This window comes from Myotis lucifugus, unplaced genomic scaffold (genome assembly GCF_000147115.1).
Source record: "Myotis lucifugus unplaced genomic scaffold, Myoluc2.0 scaffold_8, whole genome shotgun sequence".
Classification (NCBI taxonomy): Eukaryota; Metazoa; Chordata; class Mammalia; order Chiroptera; family Vespertilionidae; genus Myotis; species Myotis lucifugus.
In genome coordinates this window covers 4,509,895-4,534,685 of record NW_005871056.1, presented here as the reverse complement: position 1 = coordinate 4,534,685, position 24,791 = coordinate 4,509,895, and the positions used below count along the sequence as shown (strand labels likewise).

The following is a 24,791-nucleotide window of genomic DNA, read 5'->3' as shown; positions in this document are numbered from 1 at the left end:
ACATTTAAAACAAAATTCTTATATAACTTTGTGAATGCGTCCAGGAGAATCTAATGCCATAGCTATTTGATACCCACCATCATCCATTTTAAAATGCCTGAACAAGCTTTCCATTTTGAGTTGAGAATCTTGTTCTTTCTTTCTTGTGAACTCATATTTGCATTCCCCCTCCACAGGATTTCATCATAATGTTCCCCAAATATTGTTTTGAAATTATTTTATTGATCACTATATCATACATTTCTATCATAAATATATGAATATAAATTTTTAAATCTCCTGTGATGAAAATATTCAAAATATTTAAAAACATCTTCTAGTTGAGTTTTTACTATAATCATTATTAGTGCACAATTCATCAAAAGAACATAAATATGTTACAAATTTTAATATCTAAGTATTGCCTATAAAAACTCTTAATGAAACAGATTGGGGTTTTTTCATTAGTTTACTAATCTATAGATGAATACCAACTATTACTAGAATGGGAAAATCTAGTGTCAATTTTAATCCAAATTTTGTTTTATCAATGTGAATGCTAAAGAAACTTGTTCTTATAAATACAGTGGGGCCTTGACTTACGAGTGTCCCTACTAACGAGTTTTTCGAGATATGAGCCGTCTTTCGGCCGATTTTTTGCTTTGAGTTGCGAGCTAAAATTCGGGTTACAAGCCAGCTTCAGATACCCCACCGCTAGTTGGCGCAGCGAACGTCACAGTGAACGCCACAACATCAGCCCAGCATCACGTGTCTCACTCGTTCACTTTATGATTTGACATACGAGTAATTTGAGTTATGAGCTCCATCACAGAACGAATTAAACTCGTAAGTCAAGGCCCCACTGTAAATATGTGGTAATGGAAAGAGTTTTACTAGAAGTACTATTCAATTCTAAGTTATATATCAAAAATCATATAATGGTCTATTAGCAAAACATATTTTTAACCACCTACCATCTGACATCAGCACCTCTTACAATTTTTTAAAGCAAAAATTGGCAACTACCTGACTTGCAAAAGGATTTGTTTCCTAGTGAATCATTTTCATTTAGAATTGTTCCTGTAGAGCAGTGGTTCTCAACCTTCCTAATGCCATGACCCTTTAATACAGTTCCTCATGTTGTGGTGACCCCCAACCATAAAATTATTTTCATTGCTACTTCATAACTGTAATTTTGCTACTGTTATGAATCGTAATGTAAATATTTGATATGCAGGATGTATTTTCAGGGGTCGCGACCCACAGGTTGAGAACCGCTGCTGTAGAGTTTTTACATTCTGAATCTTAATCACTATAGTGCCTGGAACAAGGCACTGTGGTGGTTAAGATTCAGAATGGGTGAAGGAGAAGGGTAATTGTGAAAGGGAAGGTGGGAGTGGAGAATAGGTCTTTCCATCACAGGTTTTCCCAGAAGATAATTTCAGCAAAGAATACATAGGGAAGTTGAGAAACTGAACACTGATTTCCTTAAAAGAAAAAAAAAATACTCTCATATCCACAGTAGGACTTTGCATTTCCGCCTTTCCATGTACCCCAGTTTTAAAACCACTGTTTTATTAAATGTCTAGGTGTTCTGAAATGCCATTTGCTCGGAGTTCATCTCCATTTTTTCGTGCACTAATTTCTCCTTATTTTTATTAACCTCTTCCTTTATCTCAAAGCCTTCCTAACAGGGAAGGTGAAGATGGTGTTTGAGAATGAATCTTCCATCTGGAGACCATGGCCATTCCCTAGGACAGTGGTTCTCAACCTTCCTAATGCCGCGACCCTTTAATACAGTTCCTCATATTGTGGTGACCCCCAATTTCATTGTTACAAATTGAACATAATTAAAGCATAGTGATTAGTCACAAAAACAATATGTAATTATATATGTGTTTTCCGATGGTCTTAGGCGACGCCTGTGAAAGGGTCGTTCAACCCCCAAAGGGGTCTCGACCCACAGGTTGAGAACCCCTGCTCTAGGAAGTTCAGGACAGCAGGCTCACTAGCATTGCAGACCACAGGCTCTTTTAGTGCATTTTGTACTATTTTATCCCAATAGTAAGAAATATTGCCTTTACCAATGTGGTGATATGCCCCTGAATTTTCCGTACTGTCAGGTTTCACCAATCATTTTCCCAATAGTTGCTAAATGGCCCCCTTCACTCAATACTGAGTGGATCCAATCTCAAGTTCTTTTTCTTTAAGATTTTAAAAATTGATTTTTAGAGAGAGAGAAACATCAACCTGAAATCAAACCGTCAACCCCTGATGCACAGGGCGGCACCCAACCAACTGAGCCACACCAGCCAGGGTTCGAGTTCTTTGACGAGCTGGCCTGCTGATGCTCACTTATGTGCGTAACTTGCCTTCCCTTGCCCCTTACATAAGACTCCTCTATGCCTCATTTTTACTTTGAATCTGGAAGAGCAATGTTCGGATCCATTGTGCGTAGGCTTGAAATTTTTCCTTTAGTGTGTTTATTAGCTAGACTCTAGCTAATCTTTGTGATGGCTAACTTCAGAGAATTGTCCTCCTGGCTCATTAATTATTTCTCTTGTAGGCGAGGCATTTTTTCTACCTCCTTACTCTTCAAACTCAGTTACATAACAACAGTACATCGTGCTCAGCAAACTTCACATTCCCCTGGGTGGCTTAGAAGGTATAAAGGAATGTCCTTAAGGCTAGAACACTGGTTTGGTGATTAGAAATGGATAGAAGCCCTGGCCAGTTTGGCTCGGTGGATAGAGTGTCAGCCCATGGACTGAAGGGTTGCAGGTTCAATTCCAGTCAAGGATATGTACCTCGGTTATAGTCTTAATCCCCAGCCCTGTCCAATCAATGTGTCTCTCTCATATCTCACATCGCTGTTTCTCTCTCTCTCTATCTCTTCCCCTCCCTTCTACTCTCTCTACAAATCAATGCAAAAACAAAAGGAAAAGAAATGGATAGAATATTGGGTCACACCCCTCCTAAACTCATTAGAGAAGAATTAAGGGTGTGGTGCCCCCTTGGTGTCTCTGTTTTGACTCTGAACCTTCTGTGAGTTTGAAGAACCAAGATCCATCCTCCCTCCAGGAAACCTTTCTTCCAGACTTACCTAGAAAATACCTCTGAAATTCCAAGACATATTCCTTCCCACACCTCCTCACCCTTGTTGTGGGTAAGGACGAATTGCTGAAGCCAAGTATTTCCAAGGATCAGAACTCTTTTTTTTCTTCTCTCAAAGCTGTGGCTAATCCTTTATAAGCTGTTGTGAATTTTCATTTATCCGCATTAATACCTTTTCTAATACACACTAGATGCAATGTCCCACAAAGCTCATATTTACACAACAGTGAGGAAAAAGAGGAGCTGGTCATTTTCCAGAGAATTTAGACTTCGATTTCAAAGAATTCTGGCTTCCTTGCATCCCGAAATTTGATCAAACTGGCTGTGTTTTGGTAAAGTTTTATCAAAGCCATTATTGGCTACTAATTATCTTTAAATCAGACAGATAGGGGATGGGTGAGAATCTGACTTCTCAATCAGCCTCAAGGGCTAGGAGGGTCCCTTTTGCTTACAGAGATGCTCAGGGACACTGAGAACTACCCTGGATTTTCTTTTCTTTTCAACTACAAGGCACTAAGACAAGAAGGAATTGTTTTTTAATGGGAGAGAAAGTAAGAGGTAAATGGCATGAGGAGGACACGCCCTCTGACAACAGCAATAAGCCAGAGCCCCTATTGCAACAATCCTCTGACAGCACAAAATTTGCTTAAGGATAGTCTTATTTGTTGTCTGGTGGGGAAAGATGGGCTTGTTGCTAGAAGTGACAGAAGGAAATCATATTTAATGCTGTATATAACCATTACATTATAATGGTATAATAGAAAAAGTATGGGTCTTTGGAATCACACAATCCTCCCTGGGAAGCACCTTAGGGTTTCTGAGACTTTCTTAGTCTTTCCGAGACTCAGTTTATTCATCTATAAAATGGGAATATTAAGTAGGTGAAACTTCAAGGGTTGCTTGAAAATTAAACAAGTACATGCATTGCCTAGCATAGTTAAGAGTTAAGATATCACATACACGAATGAATAAATTGGGAGAAATTTCAATTTGTATAAGAGAAACCAATCCAAAAGACATATATGTGACTCTCATAGGTTTTCACAATAATTTTTTCTTCTTTATATGGCCACATCTTAATGATTCAATTCATGCACTATCTCATCATTAAATATTTATTGAGCACACAATCTATGACAAGCATTATCCTGAAGGTAGGGGCAAGGGGCAATTTGAGGGAGGGAGGCAGTAGAAATATAAAGATATGAATACAAAAAACAGCATTCCTTTGAATTCAGGAGACAAGAAAAGACATGTAAACAATTTATTGCTGCTTGTATGCGATAAAGAGTGGATACAATGAGTTCTGTAGATGAAACCAAGGTCTGTCAAGCTTTCCACTGCTTTTTAATAGCCCTGTGGATTCAGGCTTGTCTGAATTTGAACCCTGGCTCTAACTCGCAGCATGATCTTGGATTTCACTTCTCAAGGCATTTCCCCACTGGAATAATAATCTCTCCCTAAAATGATTTAAAAAGATAGCATATATCTAGCAGTCAACCATAGGAGTTACCTAGTTCATGATCTTTTCAAAGGAGACAGAATACTGGGGGAGGGGAGGGGCGGAAATCCTGGGGCCATTTCACTCCTTGGTATCAAATCTAGCCAGAAGTAAGGAAGAAGTTGCAGACTAATGACTGGAATGGACTCTGAGGATGATTCCTTGATTTTAATTATCCAAGCTATTGCCTATCACCGCAGATAATCAAGAAGCATGAGTCAGCACCTGGCATAGCCACATCCCGGATGAGGTGATGCAGGTTCATGTTTTTCTTCCTCATTAGATGATAAATAAAGCAACTTCTTTTCTTTATTTCAGTGACAAAATGTTCCCAGCCTTTGGATTTGGTGCCAGGATACCCCCAGAGTACACGGTGAGTGAGTAGAGATGCTTTGCTGTCGCCAAAGGATAATTTGAGTTTCCTTCCCAGGAGTCTCTGTTCTTTGGCCCTCGATGTAATTATGTAACTAGGGCCCAAAGACTCAGAAATGGTCTTCAGAACCCATGAGATTAGGTCCTCAGACCCTGTCTTTTGATAAAACCCAATCTCCTGGTATTCTGATTGTTCTTCTCAGAGGTCCAAATAAAAGTATTTATTGCTTAGCTTCCTACAGATATGGAGAAAACACTCAGGACGTTGATCTTCGGTGGCTCAAAACATATCTATTCAGCTATCCTCTAGAGCAGTGGTTCTCAACCTTCCTAATGCTGCGACCCTTTAATACAGTTCCTCATGTTGTGGTGATCCCCAATTTCATTGTTACAAATTGAACATAATTAAAGCATAGTGATTAATCACAAAAACAATATGTAATTATATATGTGTTTTCCGATGGTCTTAGGCGACCCCTGTGAAAGGGTTGTTTGACCCCCAAAGGGGTCGCGACCCACAGGTTGAAAACCGCTACTCTAGAGAAAGATCCTATTGATAATACCAACTGAGGCAGTCCATGGCAATGAAGTCCACAGACCCCCTCATCCCAGCTCTCTGAGCACCAGTCTTGTGTGAGAGACACAGAAAAGTCCTAAGATAGAACCACTCTGGCTTAGAAAATTGAGAAACTAAAAGCTTCCTATGAGGGCATTGGAATCCTATCTGGTTTTGTTGTTGTTTTTAGGATATGTTTTCTTTTGTTTTCCTCTTTATTTTATTTTTTCCCATCACCATTTATCCCCCCTATACCCTCTTCCACCCCCAACCCCAACCCCCACAATCATCAAACTGATTTGGTTTTAATACTTATTCCCATGACTCAGAGAAGGCAAAGATTGTGCAAAGAGAGATGTGCACCCTACTGTGGTATACCAGATGCTCCTGTGGGACATTTCACAGAGAACTCACTCCCCAGGTGGGAGGGCCTTGGAGGGGCAGCAGGGCTCCTACCCCAGCCTCATCCAGGCCTCTGAGGTCCAAGTTAAGTGCAGGCAACACTGTCCAATCATCAACTTCTCTTTTACTGGCTGTATCTGAGTTGCATGGCAGGAGTCAGATGGCAACATTTACTCCCACACCAGAGCTGTCAGACCAAGGCCCTTCCCCTTCTGTGCCCTTTTTGAAAGAGAGAATCCCTCTCCCTTTGACTGCTGAGAGAACAGTAGATGGAATGGCGTGTCCCCTGACCTGTCCTCCTTGACTGCCTTGTATTCCCCCCTGGCCTCCCTGCTGGGCATGCCTACAGAATTCTCGAAGCATTTGTTGAAAATAGAGCACATGGGGAGGAAGAATACAGAATAGGAGTTGTTGACTGGTGGCCTGTAGACATTATTTGGGCCACAAATGTATGATAGTTGACATATAATTTTTTTTTTAATTTTTAAATCTTTATTGTTGAAAGTATTACATATATCCCTGTTTTTCCTCTATTGACTCCTTCTAGCCCACCCCTGCCCCCTACCCCCTGCCCCAGGCCTTTACCACCCTATTTTTCGTGTTCATGGGTTATGCATATCTATATATATATATAAAAGCCTAAGCGACCTTTACGACTGAACGACTAGAACGACCAGTCAACCAGTAACTATAACCCTCACGGACCACCAAGGGGCAGACACTCAATGCAGGAGCTGCCCCCTGGTGGTCAGTGCACTCCCACAGCCAACCTCCCGTGGCCGGCGGTGTCGGCATCCGGTGTCCATTCCTTCCGTGCCCAGCCCGGTGACCATCACCTCCTCTTCTGACCCCACCAGGGCCTTCGGGCCCCGGGCTGGGACAGGGAACTAGAAGTGGGTGGCAGTGAATGTGGCCTCTTTCCCAGGGGTCCAAGAGCCAGCTCTCTCCTGGGGACCTTGGCCAACCTCCTGCTCCCTGTTCCTTCCCCCGGCCAGCAGGCCCCAATTGGCCCAGCCCTGATTTGCCAGGCCTAGGGACCCCACCTGTGCACGAATTCGTGCACCGGGCCTCTAGTATGTATATATGCATACAAGTTTTTGACACACAAATGTTTTTTAAGATTTAGGCAATTTCATATTAAATGTCAGATTTCTGGTTTCTTTGGAAACATTAAAAGGCCTGGGAAGACTAAGATTAAGAGATTATACAACCACAATGGGGGAGGGGGGAGACTTATGTAATACTTTAAACAATAAAGAATTTAAATTTTAAAAAAGAGAGAGAGAGAAATTATACAACCAGAATTAGGCAGAGCTGAGGAGCTACAGTCCCCTTCAGGTCGGATATCAGCTCTGGAATGTAGTCAGGTGGGTGCTGAACTGTTGCACCTCGAGACTGGAATGCACGTCAACAACCACCAGTCCTACTACCAAGAGATGCTGGAGCATCCCCCACCGCATCCCCACCTGGTAGTCTTCTGGTCTCAGGTGGCCCAGTATGGCTGAGAACACCTTGTTCCAGGCCTTCCTTTTCTCATCCATGACATCTGCCTGGTCCCCCTCCTGGTGTAACTTATCCTTTTTGATGTTTCTTGAAGTCCTTATGCTCACCATGCCTTCAGCCAACTTATTCTTCCTGCTGTCCTAACAGGCTTCCCTCACATCTCCTCACTCTGCTCCAGGCCTAATTTTCCCTCTGCCCCAGACAGGCACTGATGGCCTCAGCAGCTGGTTGCCCCCAGCGAGTTTATAAGGTCACCGAGATTTACTTCTTTGGGAAAACCCTCAGAGCTTGCCTATACTCTCCCTAGAATAGGCCTTGAGACAGGAGGATTTGGATGCAATTATTTGAGAGGTGGAGGAAACCTCAATAGAGAATGAGGAAGTGAGAGGAAGTGGACATAGGGAATCCTAACAAGTCAGTTAGCTCTGTGGGCAGTGGAGCTGAATCTTGCTGGGGACCCTGAAAGACACTGTGGAGCACACACAGACCCCAAGGATAAGTGGGCTGGGTACTGATACACCATGTCCTGTCAGCCACTAAGGAAGGGCTGCTCACGAGCGACATTAATTCCCCAACACCTTTAGCTTGCCAAAAGCAGGCTCTGGAGCCCGGCTGGTGTGGCTCAGTGGTTGAGTGTCTGTCTACCTATGAACCAGGAGGTTGAGGTTCAATTCCCAGTCAGGGTACATGCCTGGGTTGCAGGCTCGATCTCCAGTGGTGGGTGTGCAGGAGGCAGCCAATCAGTGATTCTCTCTCATCATTGATGTTCCTAGCTCCCTCTTCCTCTCCCTTCCTCTCTGAAATCAATAAAAATATATTAAATTTTTAAAAAGCAGGCTCTGGAGACTCGAGAAAACTTAAGGTAAATAAAGCAAGTAAAATGGATGGAAGTCAGCTGACTAGCCTGGGAGAGCCAAGGGCAGGGGAATGTGGGCCAGGCACCAACAGCATCGGCTCTGACCTCCCAAAAAGAGAAGAGGGGTCTTTTAACACAATAACTAATGACCATTTTCTAGCTCCCAAGAGAGCCAGGGTTTGGAAATAACATTTGAAATGGGAGTCTCTGTAAAATCCCAAATGATTTCATAATGTCCAGGTGCCAGGACAGCCCTCCTGTTTTACCAGATTTTAGAAAGAAAGAAATAAACATGTCATCTTGTGATAGGTCCTGGCAGGTAGAGGAATCCGTGTTGGAATATTACAAGATATCGTGATTTTATCACTTTTCCAAAAGTAGAGTCTCTTTTACCTGCATATATGGGCAAATCCTGCTGTCCTATAGCTCTGCATAGTATGTTAGAATGAGTTTTAAATGTCAACAGCTTAGCAGGAGCTATTATCACCATCACCACTTTGAGCAAACGGGTCAAAGTTACCTTTTTTTTAAATCACTGGGTCCAAGCAGAGCTCAGCCCAATCTAAGCCTCCAGTCTATGGCCAGTTGTTTCTGGGATTACATTTTTTTTTCTGAACTCTTATCTTGGCATTTTTTATATACATTATTCTCCCCTCCTGACAGCATTTATCTGATTCTAGAAAAATTTCCTGTCACCTCAGCTCCACGGGGAGCTTAGAATTCACCCTCCATCTCAGACTGACTCTGTGAAGCCTTAACATGGTTCCTGCGGCTTGACATCTAATGAATGGAATGAGCATTTGTTTGCAGACTCTTCCTCCCAGTGCCTCCTTCCTGGATTAAAGTTGTAATTCTCCTTCCTTCCTTTTTATAATTTTAATTGGTGTCTAGGTCTCTCATGACTTCGCAATCAACTTTAATGAAGACAACCCAGAATGTGCAGGTAAATTACCAGGTGAAAGAAAGCCAGTGTCTCGCAGCCCTTTTGTTTGCACATTTCCCATGTTAGTTTCTCTCCTCCGATGCAGTCTATCAGTGATCATTGGCCACAGCAGAGGAGTAGGCTTTCTGGATCCAAATAGACCACGCTACTCTAAAGGCAACAGAGTGCCATAATGACAGCAGAAAACTAAGAGCTGGAAAAGACAGGATGAAGGAGAGGTCTTGAGTTTACAGTAACAATGTTGGTCCCCATTCCGGATTCCTCTGGCCAAAAAACATGGGGGGAAATTCACTTGATGGGCAGTGATGATACCCCTCTCTCTGCTCTCCAACTTTTCCTCAAGTATTTCTTTCCCACAACTTCCTCTCTGTGTGGGTATAAGTAGGGGGTCAGGGGAGGACATGAAAATCATTTGACACCTTCAGCATGTTGGCAAAGGATACAGCCTCAGTGACTTCCACCAAGTAGCTTCATGGTTTTGTGCCAGTAATAGCCTTCTCAAAGGCTTTGGTCCATGTTCCACTATTTCCAGCTAGAATTTCTCCAACACAATTCTGCAAAGTAATGATGATGACAACTATTATGATAAATTTTATCCTAAAATTATTTTTCCTGCTTCCTAAATAACAAATAGAGACAAGTTCACCGGTTGCTATGAAACTTATAAGATATTTTTTATAGTGAATGGGTAGAAATGTCCATATCTCTCTCCTTCTTGTCATGGAGGAAGGGGGCTGAACCAGGGTTCATTCAGATCCAGTGAGGTGTGTGGAGCATCCAGCAATTTCTTTCACCAATTCGGCACTTCCTGTCCAAGCATATGACATCAATGTCATTGGGTGTGCACATAGTAACCTCTGAAACCCAGTCTCCATTCTGCCATTATTCCCTCTCGTGATCCTTCACCCTAAATTTATTATGGTTTAGAGTCCACTCATCCCTAACTGCCCCCATTCTTAAACTATAAAAATGATTTTTCACCAAAGCAGAACAAAGTACATGCCCAGCATTCGCCTGTTTCATACTCTCAGAATTGATCTACCTGTTACTTTTCCAAGAGAAATCCAATGTGCCTATCTTGGGCAAAAACTCAAGAGTCAAAATAGATAAAGAATGTCTGTTGAGTGTCACTTGACTTCACAACCAAGCTGCAAAATGATATGACGTTTGTCTTTAGAAGGACAGGCTTTGGGGCAGGGCAGAGAGGATGCAGCATTTTCAGTGGGTTGGAAGCATGGGTCTAAGGGCAGAACACAGAACTTGCTCATCCAGAACATCCCAGGTCTGGTTTGCATGCATGGTGGATGTGGAACCCCATTTCAGGAGGGGCTTCTGTGGATCCCTCTGGCCAAAAACAGGGCCAGTGTGCTGTTTCAGGATAGAAAGGGATATGGACAAGAGCTAAGACAGGCGCAGACACCAAGAGGAGCCATTTGAATACAATTCATTAGTAATGGGACTCTTGTGGGATCGTGGGCATAACATTCAATGTTCAGGCAAGACTCCTAAAATGCTAGGAGAAGCTACCCTATCGGGGCTGTTCCTTCCAGCGGAGTCTCACCCTTTACTATTTCCTTGGGTCACGTGGGCTCAGGATGGAAACCCCCTTTAAGTGAGAGGTTGGCCATAATGATGAATGTCATTCATCTGTACTACAGTCCCCAGCAGACAACTCTGTCAGCCGTTTTGCTCATTCATCACACACTTCCTGTGCCTGACCTGCCTCAGGATCTTTGAGGGAGTGAGTCACAATACCTGCCCACAAGGACTTTAATATCTGGAATGATGGTCACACGTGACTCCTACAAGTGGAATAGGGTGGTATACACTACAGCAGAGTCAACAAGGTAGTGTAAAAACTAGAGAGGCCTTAAAGCTGACATGCCCAATGGCTGAGAGCACAGCCCTCAGAGCCAGGCAGACCTGGGTTTCAATCCTGAGTCTGTAATTCATTTGCTGTGTGACCTGGGATAGATCATGTAACCTCTCTAAGCCTCAGTTTCTTCACCTGTAAAATGGGCATAACATCTATTTCATTACACTATGAGAATCTAATAAAATCTTATGTGTAAAGTAGGATATTAGGGAAAGGTTGATGGAAAGGATTGCTTTTTAATTAAGCCGTTAAAGAGAATTATTTCAATGGGAGTAGAGGCAGCAGTGTGGTATTTTTTATCTTAAGAACATAAATGTGATGTTAGGAGGACATTTGGCGAATTTAATGCTTTATCTATGTGCGTGTTTGATTACAAATTTATTTGAGGGGACTCCTGAACTATTGATCTTTGCCAACTTCACCTTAGGAATTCAAGGAGTTGTGGAAGCCTATCAGAGCTGCCTTCCGAAGCTCCAACTCTATGGTCCCACCAACATCGCCCCCATCATTCAGAAGGTCGCCAAGTCAGCATCCGAAGAGACGAACACCAAGGAGGCATCGGTAAGGAGAGAGGCAGTTTGCCTGCTTATGGGAGATTGCCCTTCCTCACCTGGATATTGGCCATAGCACCCATCCCATTCTGACAATACATTACAGCAGGTGTGAGTTTGGACAAGTGACTTCACCTTCTCCTATCCTCAGGCTCCTCATCTGAAAACTGGGGATCACCATACCCATCTCTGCTGGGTTATTGTGAGGCTTAGAGATGACGCATCTCCAGCGTCTGCAACATTAGCTGGACAGAGGGGACACTCAAGAGTGGAAGTTACTTTATTCACTGGAGTATCAGGCATACCCACATTGTGTTCTTAGGAAGATAACAAGAACTGTCCAAAATAAACTTGCTTCCCAATGTACCCATAGTATAGATGAAACTGAAGCAAAATAATAGGTACTTCTGTCCCCTGGTGGTTAAGTACAACACAAAACCTCATAGCAAAGATTTGTTTTGTATTCTATCTGTGGTTTTCTTAAGAAAAATGCAAACCAAAGGTTTTTCGTACTCAGAGCTATAAAGCTACTTTTGCCCAGCCTTGTATATGACCATAATAACTTTTCTATGTATCATTTTAATGACATCAATATATTTCTTTTTTAGCTTTGTGACTTCTTTCAGATTTAGTAGAACATTGCTGATGTCTGGCATTTTCTCTGTGATTTTATCCTGGATTCCAAGATATTGCATTTGCAAAAAAAAAAAAGTGATATACTACTCTCTCAGCTTCTTACATCAACTCCGCTAACCTACTTGTGCTGCCTCATGTTCTCAGCCTTCCCTCATGGTAGAATGGATGGAGGACCGTGTTCATATCTAACCCAGACTCTTCTTTTGCATACTGGAGCCATCTTCTCTGAACCATCCAAGGACATTGACCTACCAACTTTCACACCTGTCTCTCACCTATATTTTTTCCTTTCTACTGAAGACTTATTTTCATTAGCAAATAGCACATCCTATATCTTCTGTTTAAGTTAAAATCTTTCCCTTGACACCACTTTAGTCTAGCTACTACCCCTTGTTTTACCTCCCTTTAGAGCAAAATTCATTTAAAAATTTGCCTATACTCACTGTCTCCATCTCCCTTCCCCTTGGTTCCTCTACCTATACTAGTCAGACTTTCCTCCCCAACATTCCTCTGAAACTACACTTGTCAATCAACAGTATCTCCATTTTTGCCAAACCCACTAAGGCCTTGGAGCAAATTTGAATCCTCACAGACACAAGATTTGAGGATAAGTGTTGGATAGGATCAGTATTTCATTTTATGTTTTAACATTTTTTTTCTCATCAGAACTTCAAATTCAAATTCTTCAAATGATATGTTACTCAGAAACCCAACATATACCAGTAAAATAGATTTTAAGGAAACAGATTGTTCTTGGTAAATCTGGACTAAGAGATGGGGTGCAAACTTTTGTCCTTCTCCCCGTTTATCCCCAAGAGCATCCAAGGTGTCCCCAGGGCACCCCAGAGCCCATATTGAAAACACAAATCATCTCGGCCCCTCTGGGGTACCAGGAACTAGAAGAGAAAAAAGAGAACAGGGCTGACATAGGTCTGGACTTAGGCCTGGTATAAGCCAGCATGAGTTCTGCCCATCACTCACTCCCCCAGGGACAGGGAGTCTGCTCTGTGAGAACAGGTCAGGAAATGGTGCAAGAATGTCTAATCCACAGATCCCCAAACAACTGACCCTTATGGTCCAGGAACAATGGTTCTTTTCCCCAGCGGTTTCTCCTGTTCTTTAAACAATGTGTGGTCCTGCACCCCTTGTTATCACTGATAGCTAAGGGGCTTAAATTTGAACCTTATAGGCAAGTTGTGTCAGGGTCTGGATGTAAGATTTTCTCCTCGACTTTGTGGAACTCTTCTAGAAATTTAAAAAACAAAAAATATCCTCCTATCTGAACAGGACCTCATATACATTCAAAGACGACTATACTCTTTGATCTGTGAGCATTTCCCTGGCCTGGCTTTGGAAGCAACTGTCACGGTAGCTTTATTGGAAATTTGCATCAGGCCTTTGATCCGACAGTCTGCAGCCTAGTACCTCTGGCTAGATTAACTCTGGATCAGATTCTAGAATCCTGATAATCCCTTCAGATCAAGTGTTCTTAACCTTTTTTGTTCCATGGGCCCCATTAGCAGCTGATGAAGCCCAATGGGCCCCCTTCTCAGAAGTATTTTTAAATGCACAAAATAATCGCATTTTAACATGCATATAAAACATTATTAATAAAATATTTTACACTCTTTTTTTTACACTATGTCTTCAAAATCCAGGGTGTACTTTACACTTACATCATCTTAATTTGAATGCTAAATTAGCATCACACATACTTGATCTGTATTAAAAGAAATTAAAATGTAAAATTCAGTTCCTCCATTGCTCTAGTCACATTTCAAGGGCTCAGCAGTCACACGGAGCTCATGGCTATTGTCTTGGGCAGTGCACCTTTAGACTTAAAAATCTCCAAGCTGAAGAGGCAATTACAAGCAATCTAGTCCCAACCCTCATCTGAGAGACGAAGCTGAAACCCAGAGGAGTGAAGGGATTTTCCCAGGATCTCAGAAAATGAGGCTTTGACGCCCGTCCTCCTGACTCCTCCTTGCTGCTCGGTCAACCACACTGCTTCATAACAGTCACTAAGGTGATTATTAGAATTAACCTACAACTACGGTGCCTGCCTTCCAGTCCCATTCATCGTACCCTTAAGTTTTCAGGACTGTCTACACACAGGCACTCAAAAGAATCTGTTGTCGCTGTTGCTGTAGCCAGTATGCACTGAAGGCACCTGATCTTGTCCTTGTCTCCCCACCTCTCGGTCCCCCGTTGCCTGGCGTCTGGTCCATCGCAGCAATACTTCATCCTGCTGATTCTGACCGACGGCGTCATCACAGACATGGCCGACACCCGGGAGGCCATCGTCCACGCCTCCCACCTCCCCATGTCGGTCATCATCGTGGGAGTGGGCAACGCTGACTTCAGCGACATGCAGATGCTGGACGGCGACGACGGGATCCTGAGGTCACCCAAGGGAGAGCCTGTCCTTCGAGACATCGTTCAGTTCGTGCCCTTCAGGAACTTCAAACACGTACGCATATCTCGGGGCTCCCCATGGGAGGGCAGGACCAAAACAAACTCACTCCTTACGTGTTTCCACCAGTTGGTAGGGAAGCAACGCCGGCTATCCCTGCCTGCCTAGGCCAGGCCATCTCCCCCACAGGAGGTGGAGAGCTTGGCTCTTTGGAGATAAAAGTGTAACTTGAATTAGAGATGAGAAGTCTTGCCAGCTATAGCAGCCAACGTTTCACCGGCACTTGTCCCATCCATATAGCTTAGGACCTTGGTGCCGTCGGGGCTGCCATGTACAGGTGGGCAGAGTGTTGCCTGTGCAAGGGCCTGGCCAGAGAAGCAAGGGGCAGCTTCAATTCGGCCTGGGTTCTGCCTGTTGAGCCCTGTGCCCTGGCAGAGGCCCGTGTTTGCCTTGGCAAAGCATATTTTCAAATTGATAGAGACCTAAATCCTCTATAAGTATGGTAAGCAGCACCAAGGAATTTAGTTAACTCCTTAAGGATGGAGCCAGTAAGATGACAAAGGTAGCTCAAAGGAGGATATAACACAGTTGACTATGGTCAGTGGGGAAAGGCTGGAGTACGTTTGCTAGGGCAGGTTCAAAACTAGGGAATGGCCAAAGGGGTTAAAAATAAATAAATAGACTTTGGATTACCTTCTCCACTGGACAGAAATCTCCCCAGTTTTCCACAAGTTGACATCTAGCTTTACAGTCTTGAGCTGTAATCAATAATAAATAATGTCAAGCAGCATTACCTCCCCCTGATGACCTGAAGCAGGCGCAGCAGACAGTGCTCTAGTATGACATCGAAAAGGGCTTAATAACAATGTTTTGGCATTTCAATTGTTGGATCATTGTTAACTCAGTGGAAGGAGGGGCACCTTTAAAATTCCAACAGCAGCCTACACCTGTGGGGCTGAATGACCCAGGACGCTTCTGATTCAAGCAAAGGCTCCCTCCGGCCTGGGGGTGGCCCTAAAGAACCCTTCAGAGCCTCCCCAGCTGTGTCTGGGAGCCCTTGAGGGTCATGTGGGCTGTCAGACAGACCTCTGTGACCTTCTGTTCCTTGCCCCAGGGAAAGTCACTCAAGAGCAGAGCATCCCCACCCCCATGCTCCCTGTGGCTTTGCCCTCTCCACCGCTGATGGGGCCAGCAATACCCCTCCCAGTGGGTGGCAACTGAACTTGAGCTGCCCCCCAAGAGGGAATCTCCAGAATGCTCAGTGCCCTGAAGCAACTCCGCAGTCCCCTTGGAAACTGAGAATCCCCTCCTGTCCCTGCTGCTATGACCCCTCTGTCACCTGGGCCGTCACTGCAGTGAAGTCTGATCCCTACATCTCAAGGGTCCCTGCTGGAAACATCTGTAGCTTCCACTGCAGCTCCTCAATCCTCAGGGCTGAGGTCAGTAATCTAGGGACCCAGAGAGGAAGGGACAGGCTCCACGCCATCCACTCTAAGCTTTCCTTCCTAATGCTTTTTGGGAAAAGCCTTTCTACTCCAGCCAAAACCCCTCATTCAAAGGGGCTTATCGGATATATCCAGGCACCTGTGAATCCCACTTGGAACCCACACTGGGACCCCAGCTACACTGGGCAAGGTAACTATAGGGGGTAAAAGGATGGATGGACAGTTGTTTACATAGACAAGTCCCAGTGCCAGAGCCTTTGGCCTGTGCTTTGCAGAAATTGCCTGGTGTTCCGCTGCCGTCTTGGGACAGGAGTTAAAGCCAGCGTCAGGTAAATGACAAGCCCAGTGGCCTCCACTGAACCCCAGATCTCACGAATTGCCAGCTCCATGGAGGGAGGGCACCGCTCACTCCAGGGCTCCTTGAACAATGAGGTATAGCTTAGACACCTAGCGCCACACAATTCTAATGCCCCTCTTAAGGAGGCCTACAGTGTAATTAGAATCATTAAAGGAGCAAAAGAGCAGTCCTTGACTACAGAGTTGAGTGCAGAGGGAGTTCCAAGTAGCAGCCCCAACAGGCTCACAGGCAGCGAGCATGGCGAGGGGTGACCGTTCCACTGTAGCCCGTCTTCCTCCTGCCCGAGGAGGAGGTTTCCAAATGAAACCACTCGTCAGATGAAAGAGGCTCACCGTGTCCTCGGTTGTCTGCACGTGGACAGCAAGGAGTGCTGTCCTCTTCGAGGAAGGATGTGCTGGGGCCGGCTGAATGCTCTGCCGTTGTGTTCATCAACGAGGCTACTTACCTGCCTGATGCCCACGGTGGGGAGAGGGGTGCTCTTCCAGGTTGTGATGTCCTGCTCCATCTGGTCAGCAGGACAGAGTAGCCATATCACTGACCACCACCTATAACTGCCTGAGTGAAAGGTCAAAGAACTTACTCTTTGGGGAGAGTCATGCACTTCCCCAAACCACCTTCCCCTGCCACACACACACACACACACACACACACACACACACACACACACACACGTGTGTGTGTGCCAAAACAATGCAGCTGAGCCAGGCTAGGTTCTAGCCCAGCCGTGGGCAAACTACGGCCCACGGGCCAGATCCGGCCCGTTTGAAATGAATAAAACTAAAAAAAAAAAAAAGACCGTACCCTTTTATGTAATGATGTTTACTTTGAATTTATATTAGTTCACACAAACACTCCATCCATGCTTTTGTTCTGGCCCTCCGGTCCAGTTTAAGAACCCATTGTGGCCCTCGAGTCAAAAAGTTTGCCCACCCCTGTTCTAGCCTCTACCCAAAGCTCCCTCCTCTCACAGAGTGCCTACTGTGTGCAAGGCATGTGCTAGCATTGGGGCCACAGCGAGGTGAGAAAGCCGTGGGTCCAGGCTGCAAGGGATGAACTGGGGGGTTGCATGGTTGGGACATAGGAGTCAGCAGAAATATCTGTGGGTGACTGAAAGGGGCTAAAATGTTGCTACGGGACTTCCGAGCAGAGAGAAGTTGTATGAGGAAGGACAGAGCCTTGGTAAGCCGGGAGTGGAGGGGCATCAGCCAAGGGACCTGCCCTGATTGGGCGGGGAAGTGGCACGCTCGCCGTGTGTGCTGCAGTCTCCAGCTGCTCAGAACGCCAGGAGCATATCATCCACCTTATCTTCATGGATTTCAAATTAGATTTTGAAAACCATTTCATTATCCAGACGACACTGAATTCAATAAGCCATAAATAAAATGAAAAGTGAGGAACTGATACACTTCATATTAGCCCGTAACCCAGGAGCCATCTCTCTTTTCCTGCTCTGCACGATAACTCGGGGCTTTGAAGTGGACAGGGCACTGGCTCCGAGCTGTGTGATTCTGGGCAAGTCATTTAACCCCTCTGTGCCACAGATGTTCATCAGTACAATGGGGCAAATGACAACCGCATTGGAAGATTAAAGGTGGAGTCTTCACAAAGCTTAGCACAGTGCCTGGTCTGAGTAGGTGATTAATAAATACAGCTGTTATTCCCAGCTGCTTTCACATTTTTGGCCTTTTCCTAACCAACTAATGCCCCCCAGGCCCTATTTGCTCACCAGACCCACCAGCACACGTGGGAGAATCACTTAATCTCTGTGCTGTCCCATGCAGTAGCAAATAGCCACATGTGGGTATTTACGTTTAAATCATTACAATTAAATAAAATTTTAAAATGACCTCTTCAGTTGCACGAGCCACGTTTCAAGGGTTTATTAATTGCATGCGTCTAGTGACTACCATATTGGACTTTCCATCATGGTAACAAGTTCTATTTGACAGCAGTGTTTAGAAGTTTTTGTCTCCAAATAACAGCAAATCCATCTTACAGTGGATTACATGAATGGTTCTTAACCAAGGTTGACTCATTCCCCGGGGGACACTTGGCAATATCTGGAGACATTTTTAATGGTGACAGTGTGGAGTGTCGAATTCACATCTAGTGGGTAGAGGCCAGGGATGTTGGTAAACATCCTAAGATGCACAGGACAGTGCCCCAAAGAATTATCTGGCCCAAAACAGCAGTAGAGCTAAAGCTGGGGAACCCTGGATTAATTAAGTACAAACATATTTTTCTCATGTAGCTAGAAGTTAGGGAGTGGGGGCTGCTGACATCCGTTTTTTTTCAGTGATGTGATATCGTCAGGGCCAGCACTTGGCAATTCCCTTGGTGATAAAATGGTTGCCATAGCTCCAGGAATCACATTCCTGTTCAAGGCAAAGAGGAAGAGGAAAGGGACACAGAGTCAACCATGTCTGTCCCCTTTTACCAAGAAGAAAAGCTTTCCAGCATCCCCCAGGAAAGCAATTTCTGTCTCAAAGATGAAGTTGGATCACATGGACCTCCCTAGACGAAAGGGAGGCTAGGATATCATGTATTTGGCTTTGTAGCTTTTCTACGAGAGGTGGCCAGAGAGAAGGGGTAGAAATGACTTTTTATATACCCCAGTATACACATGGATCATGAGCAACACACAACCCTGAGCAGTTATTTATAAAATAAAAGAGCATTCATGGATGTCAAATGTCCAACAGGCTATAACATCTCCAAGATGTAAAGAATCACCTTATTATTTTTAAATATGATTTTATTGATTTTAGAGAGAGAGAGGAAGAGGGAGAGAGAGACATCAATGTGAGAGAGAAACATTGATTAGCTGTCTCCTGCATGTCCCCTACTGGAGATTTAGTCTGCAACAGGGCATGTGCCCTGACTGGGAATCGAACCCGGGAACTTCTGGTGCATGGGACAACACTCAACCAACTGAACCACACCAGCCAGGCACGAAGAATCCTTCTAGAAAAACTCCTCACAGTGTTTTCAGATTGTTGTTAAGATATGTCTCTTATTTCGAGCCTCCTAAAAACTCTGTGAGATAGAATCAATGCTTATTCTTTCCTATTTTGTCTCTGAGAACAACAGGGCTCAGCAAAGCTGAATGGCTGAGTAACAAGCCACATAGGAAAGAAAGAGCTAGCAACCAGGTCATCAGGCATTTAGTTCACTCCGTTTCCTTCGGGATCTTTCCTGAGGCATCTCAAACACTTGTTAACTGGTCACTCTGCTTCACATTTTCAATCTCTTCAGTACTTATGATGGGGTTTGAGCAATTTTTCTTGCCCACAGGCTGAGCAGTTAGCACTGAATAGCAAGAGTCCATGCAAAATATTAACCTCCACCTCCATCTGCCTCAAAACATACAGTGGAGCCATCATGCTGATAGAATAATGGCTACATTAATTAGCAAGGGGGCACTCAATACGCTCCATCACCAATACACTCCATCACCTGGCTTCAAGCTTATTTTCCAGCTGAATGCCCCACCCACCAATTCTGCATTTGCACCACACACACACACACACACACACACACACACACACACTTCAGTACCATCAGATGACTCACTGTCCCTAAAATAATTAAATGCCAATCCCTTCCTTCTCTATATTTTAAAACATACCCAACTTAAATGCCACCTCCTCTTGGAAGCCTGCTCTGATTTCCTTCAAGATGACTTAGTCTCTTTTGTTTTCTGCGCTCTGGTCACACAGTGCTTGTGACTCTGGAGCAGTGCTTCTCACATTCCATATGCACAGGAATCATGGGCATCAAATTAAAATGCAGATTCTGATTCGGTAGCTCAGGAATGGGTCTAAGATTCTATGTTTCTAATAAGCACCCATGTGATGTGATGTTGTTGGTTTGTAGCATGTGTCATCTTTTACCTTAAAGTAGGGTTAATTTTGGCTCCTCTCACATGATGCTAACTTCCCTAATAGTAAGAATAATAAACCCGCCCTAACTGGTTTAGCTCAGTGGATAGAGCGTTGGCCTGTGGACTGAAGGGTCCCAGGTTCGATTCCGGTCAAGGGCATGTACCTTGGTTGCGGGCACATCCCCAGTGGGGCGTGTGCAGGAGGCAGCTGATCGATGTCTCTCTCTCATCGATGTTTCTGACTCTCTATTCCTCTCCCTTCCTCTCTGTAAAAAAAATCAATAAAAACTTCCCTAATAATAAGAATAATAAACCCTAGCACAGTGCCTGGAACATAAGTAAGTGTCTAGAATTGAATATAAATAGAAACAAAAGTGCAAGACAGTTCATTCTGCCACCTGATTTTCACCCATATTTCAGATGTGAATAGTGTGATATTTTGAGACAGGCATGCAAAAACAAAATTACGGAATTCGTGGTTCAGGTTCCAACAACCTGACAACTCTTGCTTGGAGGCCCTTGTCAAATGCTGAATGAATGAATGAATGAATGAATGAATGAGAGAGACTAGCTGCTCAGAACAGGACTCAAGCCTTTGAGGCTGATTCTCAGCTTCCTCTGGCCAGCTGCCAAAGTCATGGTGATTTCTTCCTCCCTGCAGGCATCTCCGGCTGCCCTGGCAAAGAGCGTGTTGGCCGAAGTCCCAAACCAAGTCGTGGACTATTACAACGGCAAAGGGATTAAGCCAAAATGTTCATCAGAAATGTATGAGTCTTCCAGGACACTAGCACCATGAACTCCATGCACTTTTACAGAGTTCCGAAATACTACTACTGCTACTATTTACTACTTCTACTGCTCCTGTACTTTAAAAAGCCACACATTTAAAAACTAGCACGTTTTGGTGATTTTTAACTAACTGGCCATTTTTTTTTCCTTTTTTGCATGTGTAGCCCTAAGGCCTGGATCTGGTAAGCCCTTGTATTGTTAAAGACTTTTTACAAAGACACACAAATAATTCCAACTTACTCTTTACATTACAGCATGTCGACTTGAAATAAAATGGTATCTGTATCTGTTTTTTATACAGGTTTGTTGAAATTTTGCTAAATTTCTTATTATCTTTACACTGTAAAGCATTTTGAAACAACTACTGAACGTTGATAGCCAAAACATATTTGGTTTTATCTGCTACAGGATGAGAGACTTTTCAAAATGGTAGATGCATGGACTGTATTTTGCATGTTTAAAAAACAAAACAAAACAAAACACAACACCCACACTGTTTTTGCAGTTGTTATCTATAATTCATCCCTGCTGAGAATGGTCTCTCTGCTGATGAAGAGACGTAGTCACCTAGGAGTAGTCTTCTTGATGGGGGTCTGGGAACTTAGCCCAGCACCTCTCAGACTTTGCTGGGGATCTTGTCAAAATTGGGACCGTGATGCCATAGGTATGCATAGGCCCAAGGTTCTGCCGCTCTGACAAGGTCCCAGGGCAAGCATGTCAAACTCAAAGGCTAACACGGGCCAAATAAACGAGGCATGCGGCCCATGGGCCGCGAGTTTGACATGCTTGTCCCAGGGGATGCCAGTGCAGTCTTCATATTGCACTGAGAGTACTGAGGTTCTAGACTTTAGGGTGTGATTGTAGAGACCATCTGAACCAGGGCGGACCCTAGTCTGCTTGAGAATGGCACCTCTTCCCCATCAGTAGCACAAAGGTAGCCTGTCTCTGAGGAGGGAGTAGAAAGTAGTGAGACTGATTCCAGAAGCTGCACACCCCACATCAGCCTCACTGCTTTGTAGTCCCACCTCTTCCTTAAACAGATGAGGGAGTATTCCCCCTGGCCGGCTCCTACCCTCTTAAAGGAGGCATCTCTCTCCTTGCATGAATGATGCCATGTTTACATCAACCCCAAAGAATGACCTCGAAAAGTCTTCAGTAGAACCGTGACAATGAAGACTTGGCCATGGCAAAGGGCTGTGCGGTGTCGCTCCCCAGAAATGTGGCCCACGGAGTTGATTTTTAAGCTGAGCGTGGGGCTTCTTTTTGCCTCTTTTTTATCACTCCTGAGAGCAAACTTTATCAGCAGAAATGCCTACAATCATTGTTTTAGGTGGTGGTGTTTTGTTTTGATATAAAATGGCCAGTTTTGAACCAGAAGAATGAATGTTTCACTTGTATAATCTTCTCACAGGGAAATGAACAATGTTTTGCAGCATAAAAGGCACAAGACGGTCAGCGAGATAGGGAGGTAAATCGCAAGGTGAAATAGATCTGTATGTTGTTTGTTTGTTGAGGGGGGGACATATTAACAAGCAAATCAAATAGGCTTTGTATAATTTCCAGTGTTATAATTATAGATTCTAACCTTGCAAATACATGTCAGCCAAATGCACAACATTTTGGGAATGATGGGGAAAATGTATGACTGAAAAAAAATCATAAATATTTAAACTGTATTGTTTTATGAATAAATTGGGTACTTACAGAATTTTTTTTAAGAGTTATGGTCTTGTTTCTCTTTTCAAGGCATTTTTTTTTTACCAGTGATTTATTTCATGTAGGGGGCATGGCTTCAGATTAGGACGAGCTCTTTCAAGGTCCCATAAAAACATGGATCATTGTTCTTAATAGACAATATTTAGGTTCTGTCCTACAGAAATATCTGGCAGTTGTTTCTAGCCCCAAACCAGGACAGGAGTTTCTTTGTCTGTGTGCCTGGAACAAAGTAAGCACTCAACAGATATTTAATGAGTAAAGAGATGACTAATCAAATGAATGAATGCATGAATGAATGAATGAATGAATGGACTTATTAATATGCCTCATGAGCAATCGCAGTTTTAACAAGTAGATTGAGTGACTGTGGCTGTCAATCAAAATCATGTACCATGCCATCCTCAAATATCTGTTGAGATCTGCTACATTCATGTCAGGGCTTTCTGGGATCTGTGAGATGGAGTGACAGAGACAGAGTTTAGTTTGCCTAGCAGAACCTTATGAGAGTTGACTACCTTTTTCATAGCCAGACCGAACCCCAGCTCAAAAGAATAATAAAAATAAGGGCTTACTGTATGCCATCCACTGTTTCAAATGCTTGTCACATACTATCTCATTTAATCCTCCCAACAGCCCTGAAAGGTAAGTAGTAGTCGTAGCCTCATTTTGCAGATAAGGAAACTAAGACACAGAGAGGTTGGGTAACTAACCTCAGGTCACACAGCTATCAAAAGGCATAGACACTCTGGCTCCTGAGCTCAAACGCATTTTTGTATATAGTTGATGGTTCTATATCCATCCATTGCGGTATCAAGCAGCAGATTCTTAAGAGATTTGAGAGAATGTGACTTAAAATATGACCTTTACCTTTATTTCAGAAATTTCTTCTCATCTGGTGATGTCAGCTTTTTGTTGTGGGTCTTGGCATCTTGTGATGTACAGCGTCCCCCTGGGAGCCATAGAAGAGTCTCAGGATACAACTAGGTCTTCCCAACTTCTTGCCACCAAAGAGGCCATGTAGATCGGACATCCCCAATACAGATGCTCCCAGGAGCTGAGCAAGCCATGTGAACAACTGAGGAGGAACAGGTTCAAAGGGGCACGAAGAGTAGAGTGTGGTGAGGAGGGAGGGAAACTGGAAAGCGTGTGCCCAAAAGAGGGCAGCTGCCACCCAGCTCCAGGGGTCATGCACGAATGTGGGCCCAATGCAGCCAGTTCATCCTGTTTTTCAAGAGAATTGAATAATCTGATATTGGTCACAAAACCCACCAATTTGTAAATATGGAAAACTCATCCAAAATTAAACAATTTGTAGACACTACAAATGTTGTAGACACTGCAAAATGAAAAATATCTCTGGGCTTACATTAGCTCTGGCGTACAAATTTGGAACCACTGACTTACTATATCCATGGCCTGCCCACCACTAGGCTTCAATAGATACCATAGACTAAATTCTTGAGGATAACACAGATTTTATGTCTGTGGTATATGTCTATTGATACTTGTATTAGAAACTAAAACTACAAATGTAATATATTACCAATTTATTTAAATAACAATGATAAACCAATAATGTGTTAACATAAATAAAATATTTTTTATTTTAAAAAACTATATTTTTACACCTGAAAACTATATGATCCTATTAACCCATGTCACCTCAATAAGTTTAATTAAAAAATAAAAATAACTTTTAAACCTATATGTTCAAAACCACAAAAAATACTGAGATCGAGAAGTTCAGTGTGTCTTGCTTAATAAAAGACAGCTGGATTCTCATAGCTGCCTCTGCATTCAACCTATTGTGAAATGATGTTTTGGTTGAAGTACAACGAAAAAAATCTAGCCTCACATGGCAACATAGTTGATAAGAGGAGGAGTATTTTTAGCTTTCT

General features: G+C 43.6%; 1 protein-coding gene across 2 annotated transcripts in view; it reads left to right on the top strand.

The window, feature by feature from the left end:
- CPNE4 (copine 4) overlaps positions 1–21,652 on the top strand; it is a 348,126-nt gene extending 326,474 nt beyond the window's left edge. The window contains exons 13-17 of one of the 2 annotated variants that reach the window (XM_014450787.2): positions 4,913–4,967; positions 9,175–9,226; positions 11,530–11,663; positions 14,523–14,759; positions 21,050–21,652. In XM_014450787.2, the coding sequence (XP_014306273.2) occupies positions 4,913–4,967; positions 9,175–9,226; positions 11,530–11,663; positions 14,523–14,759; positions 21,050–21,184 (613 nt within the window). In that variant the 3' untranslated portion in view covers positions 21,185–21,652. The remainder of the gene's footprint in view (positions 1–4,912; positions 4,968–9,174; positions 9,227–11,529; positions 11,664–14,522; positions 14,760–21,049) is intronic. The other variant, XM_006083699.3, reaches the window with a different exon arrangement.
- Positions 21,653–24,791: the final 3,139 nt, after the last annotated feature.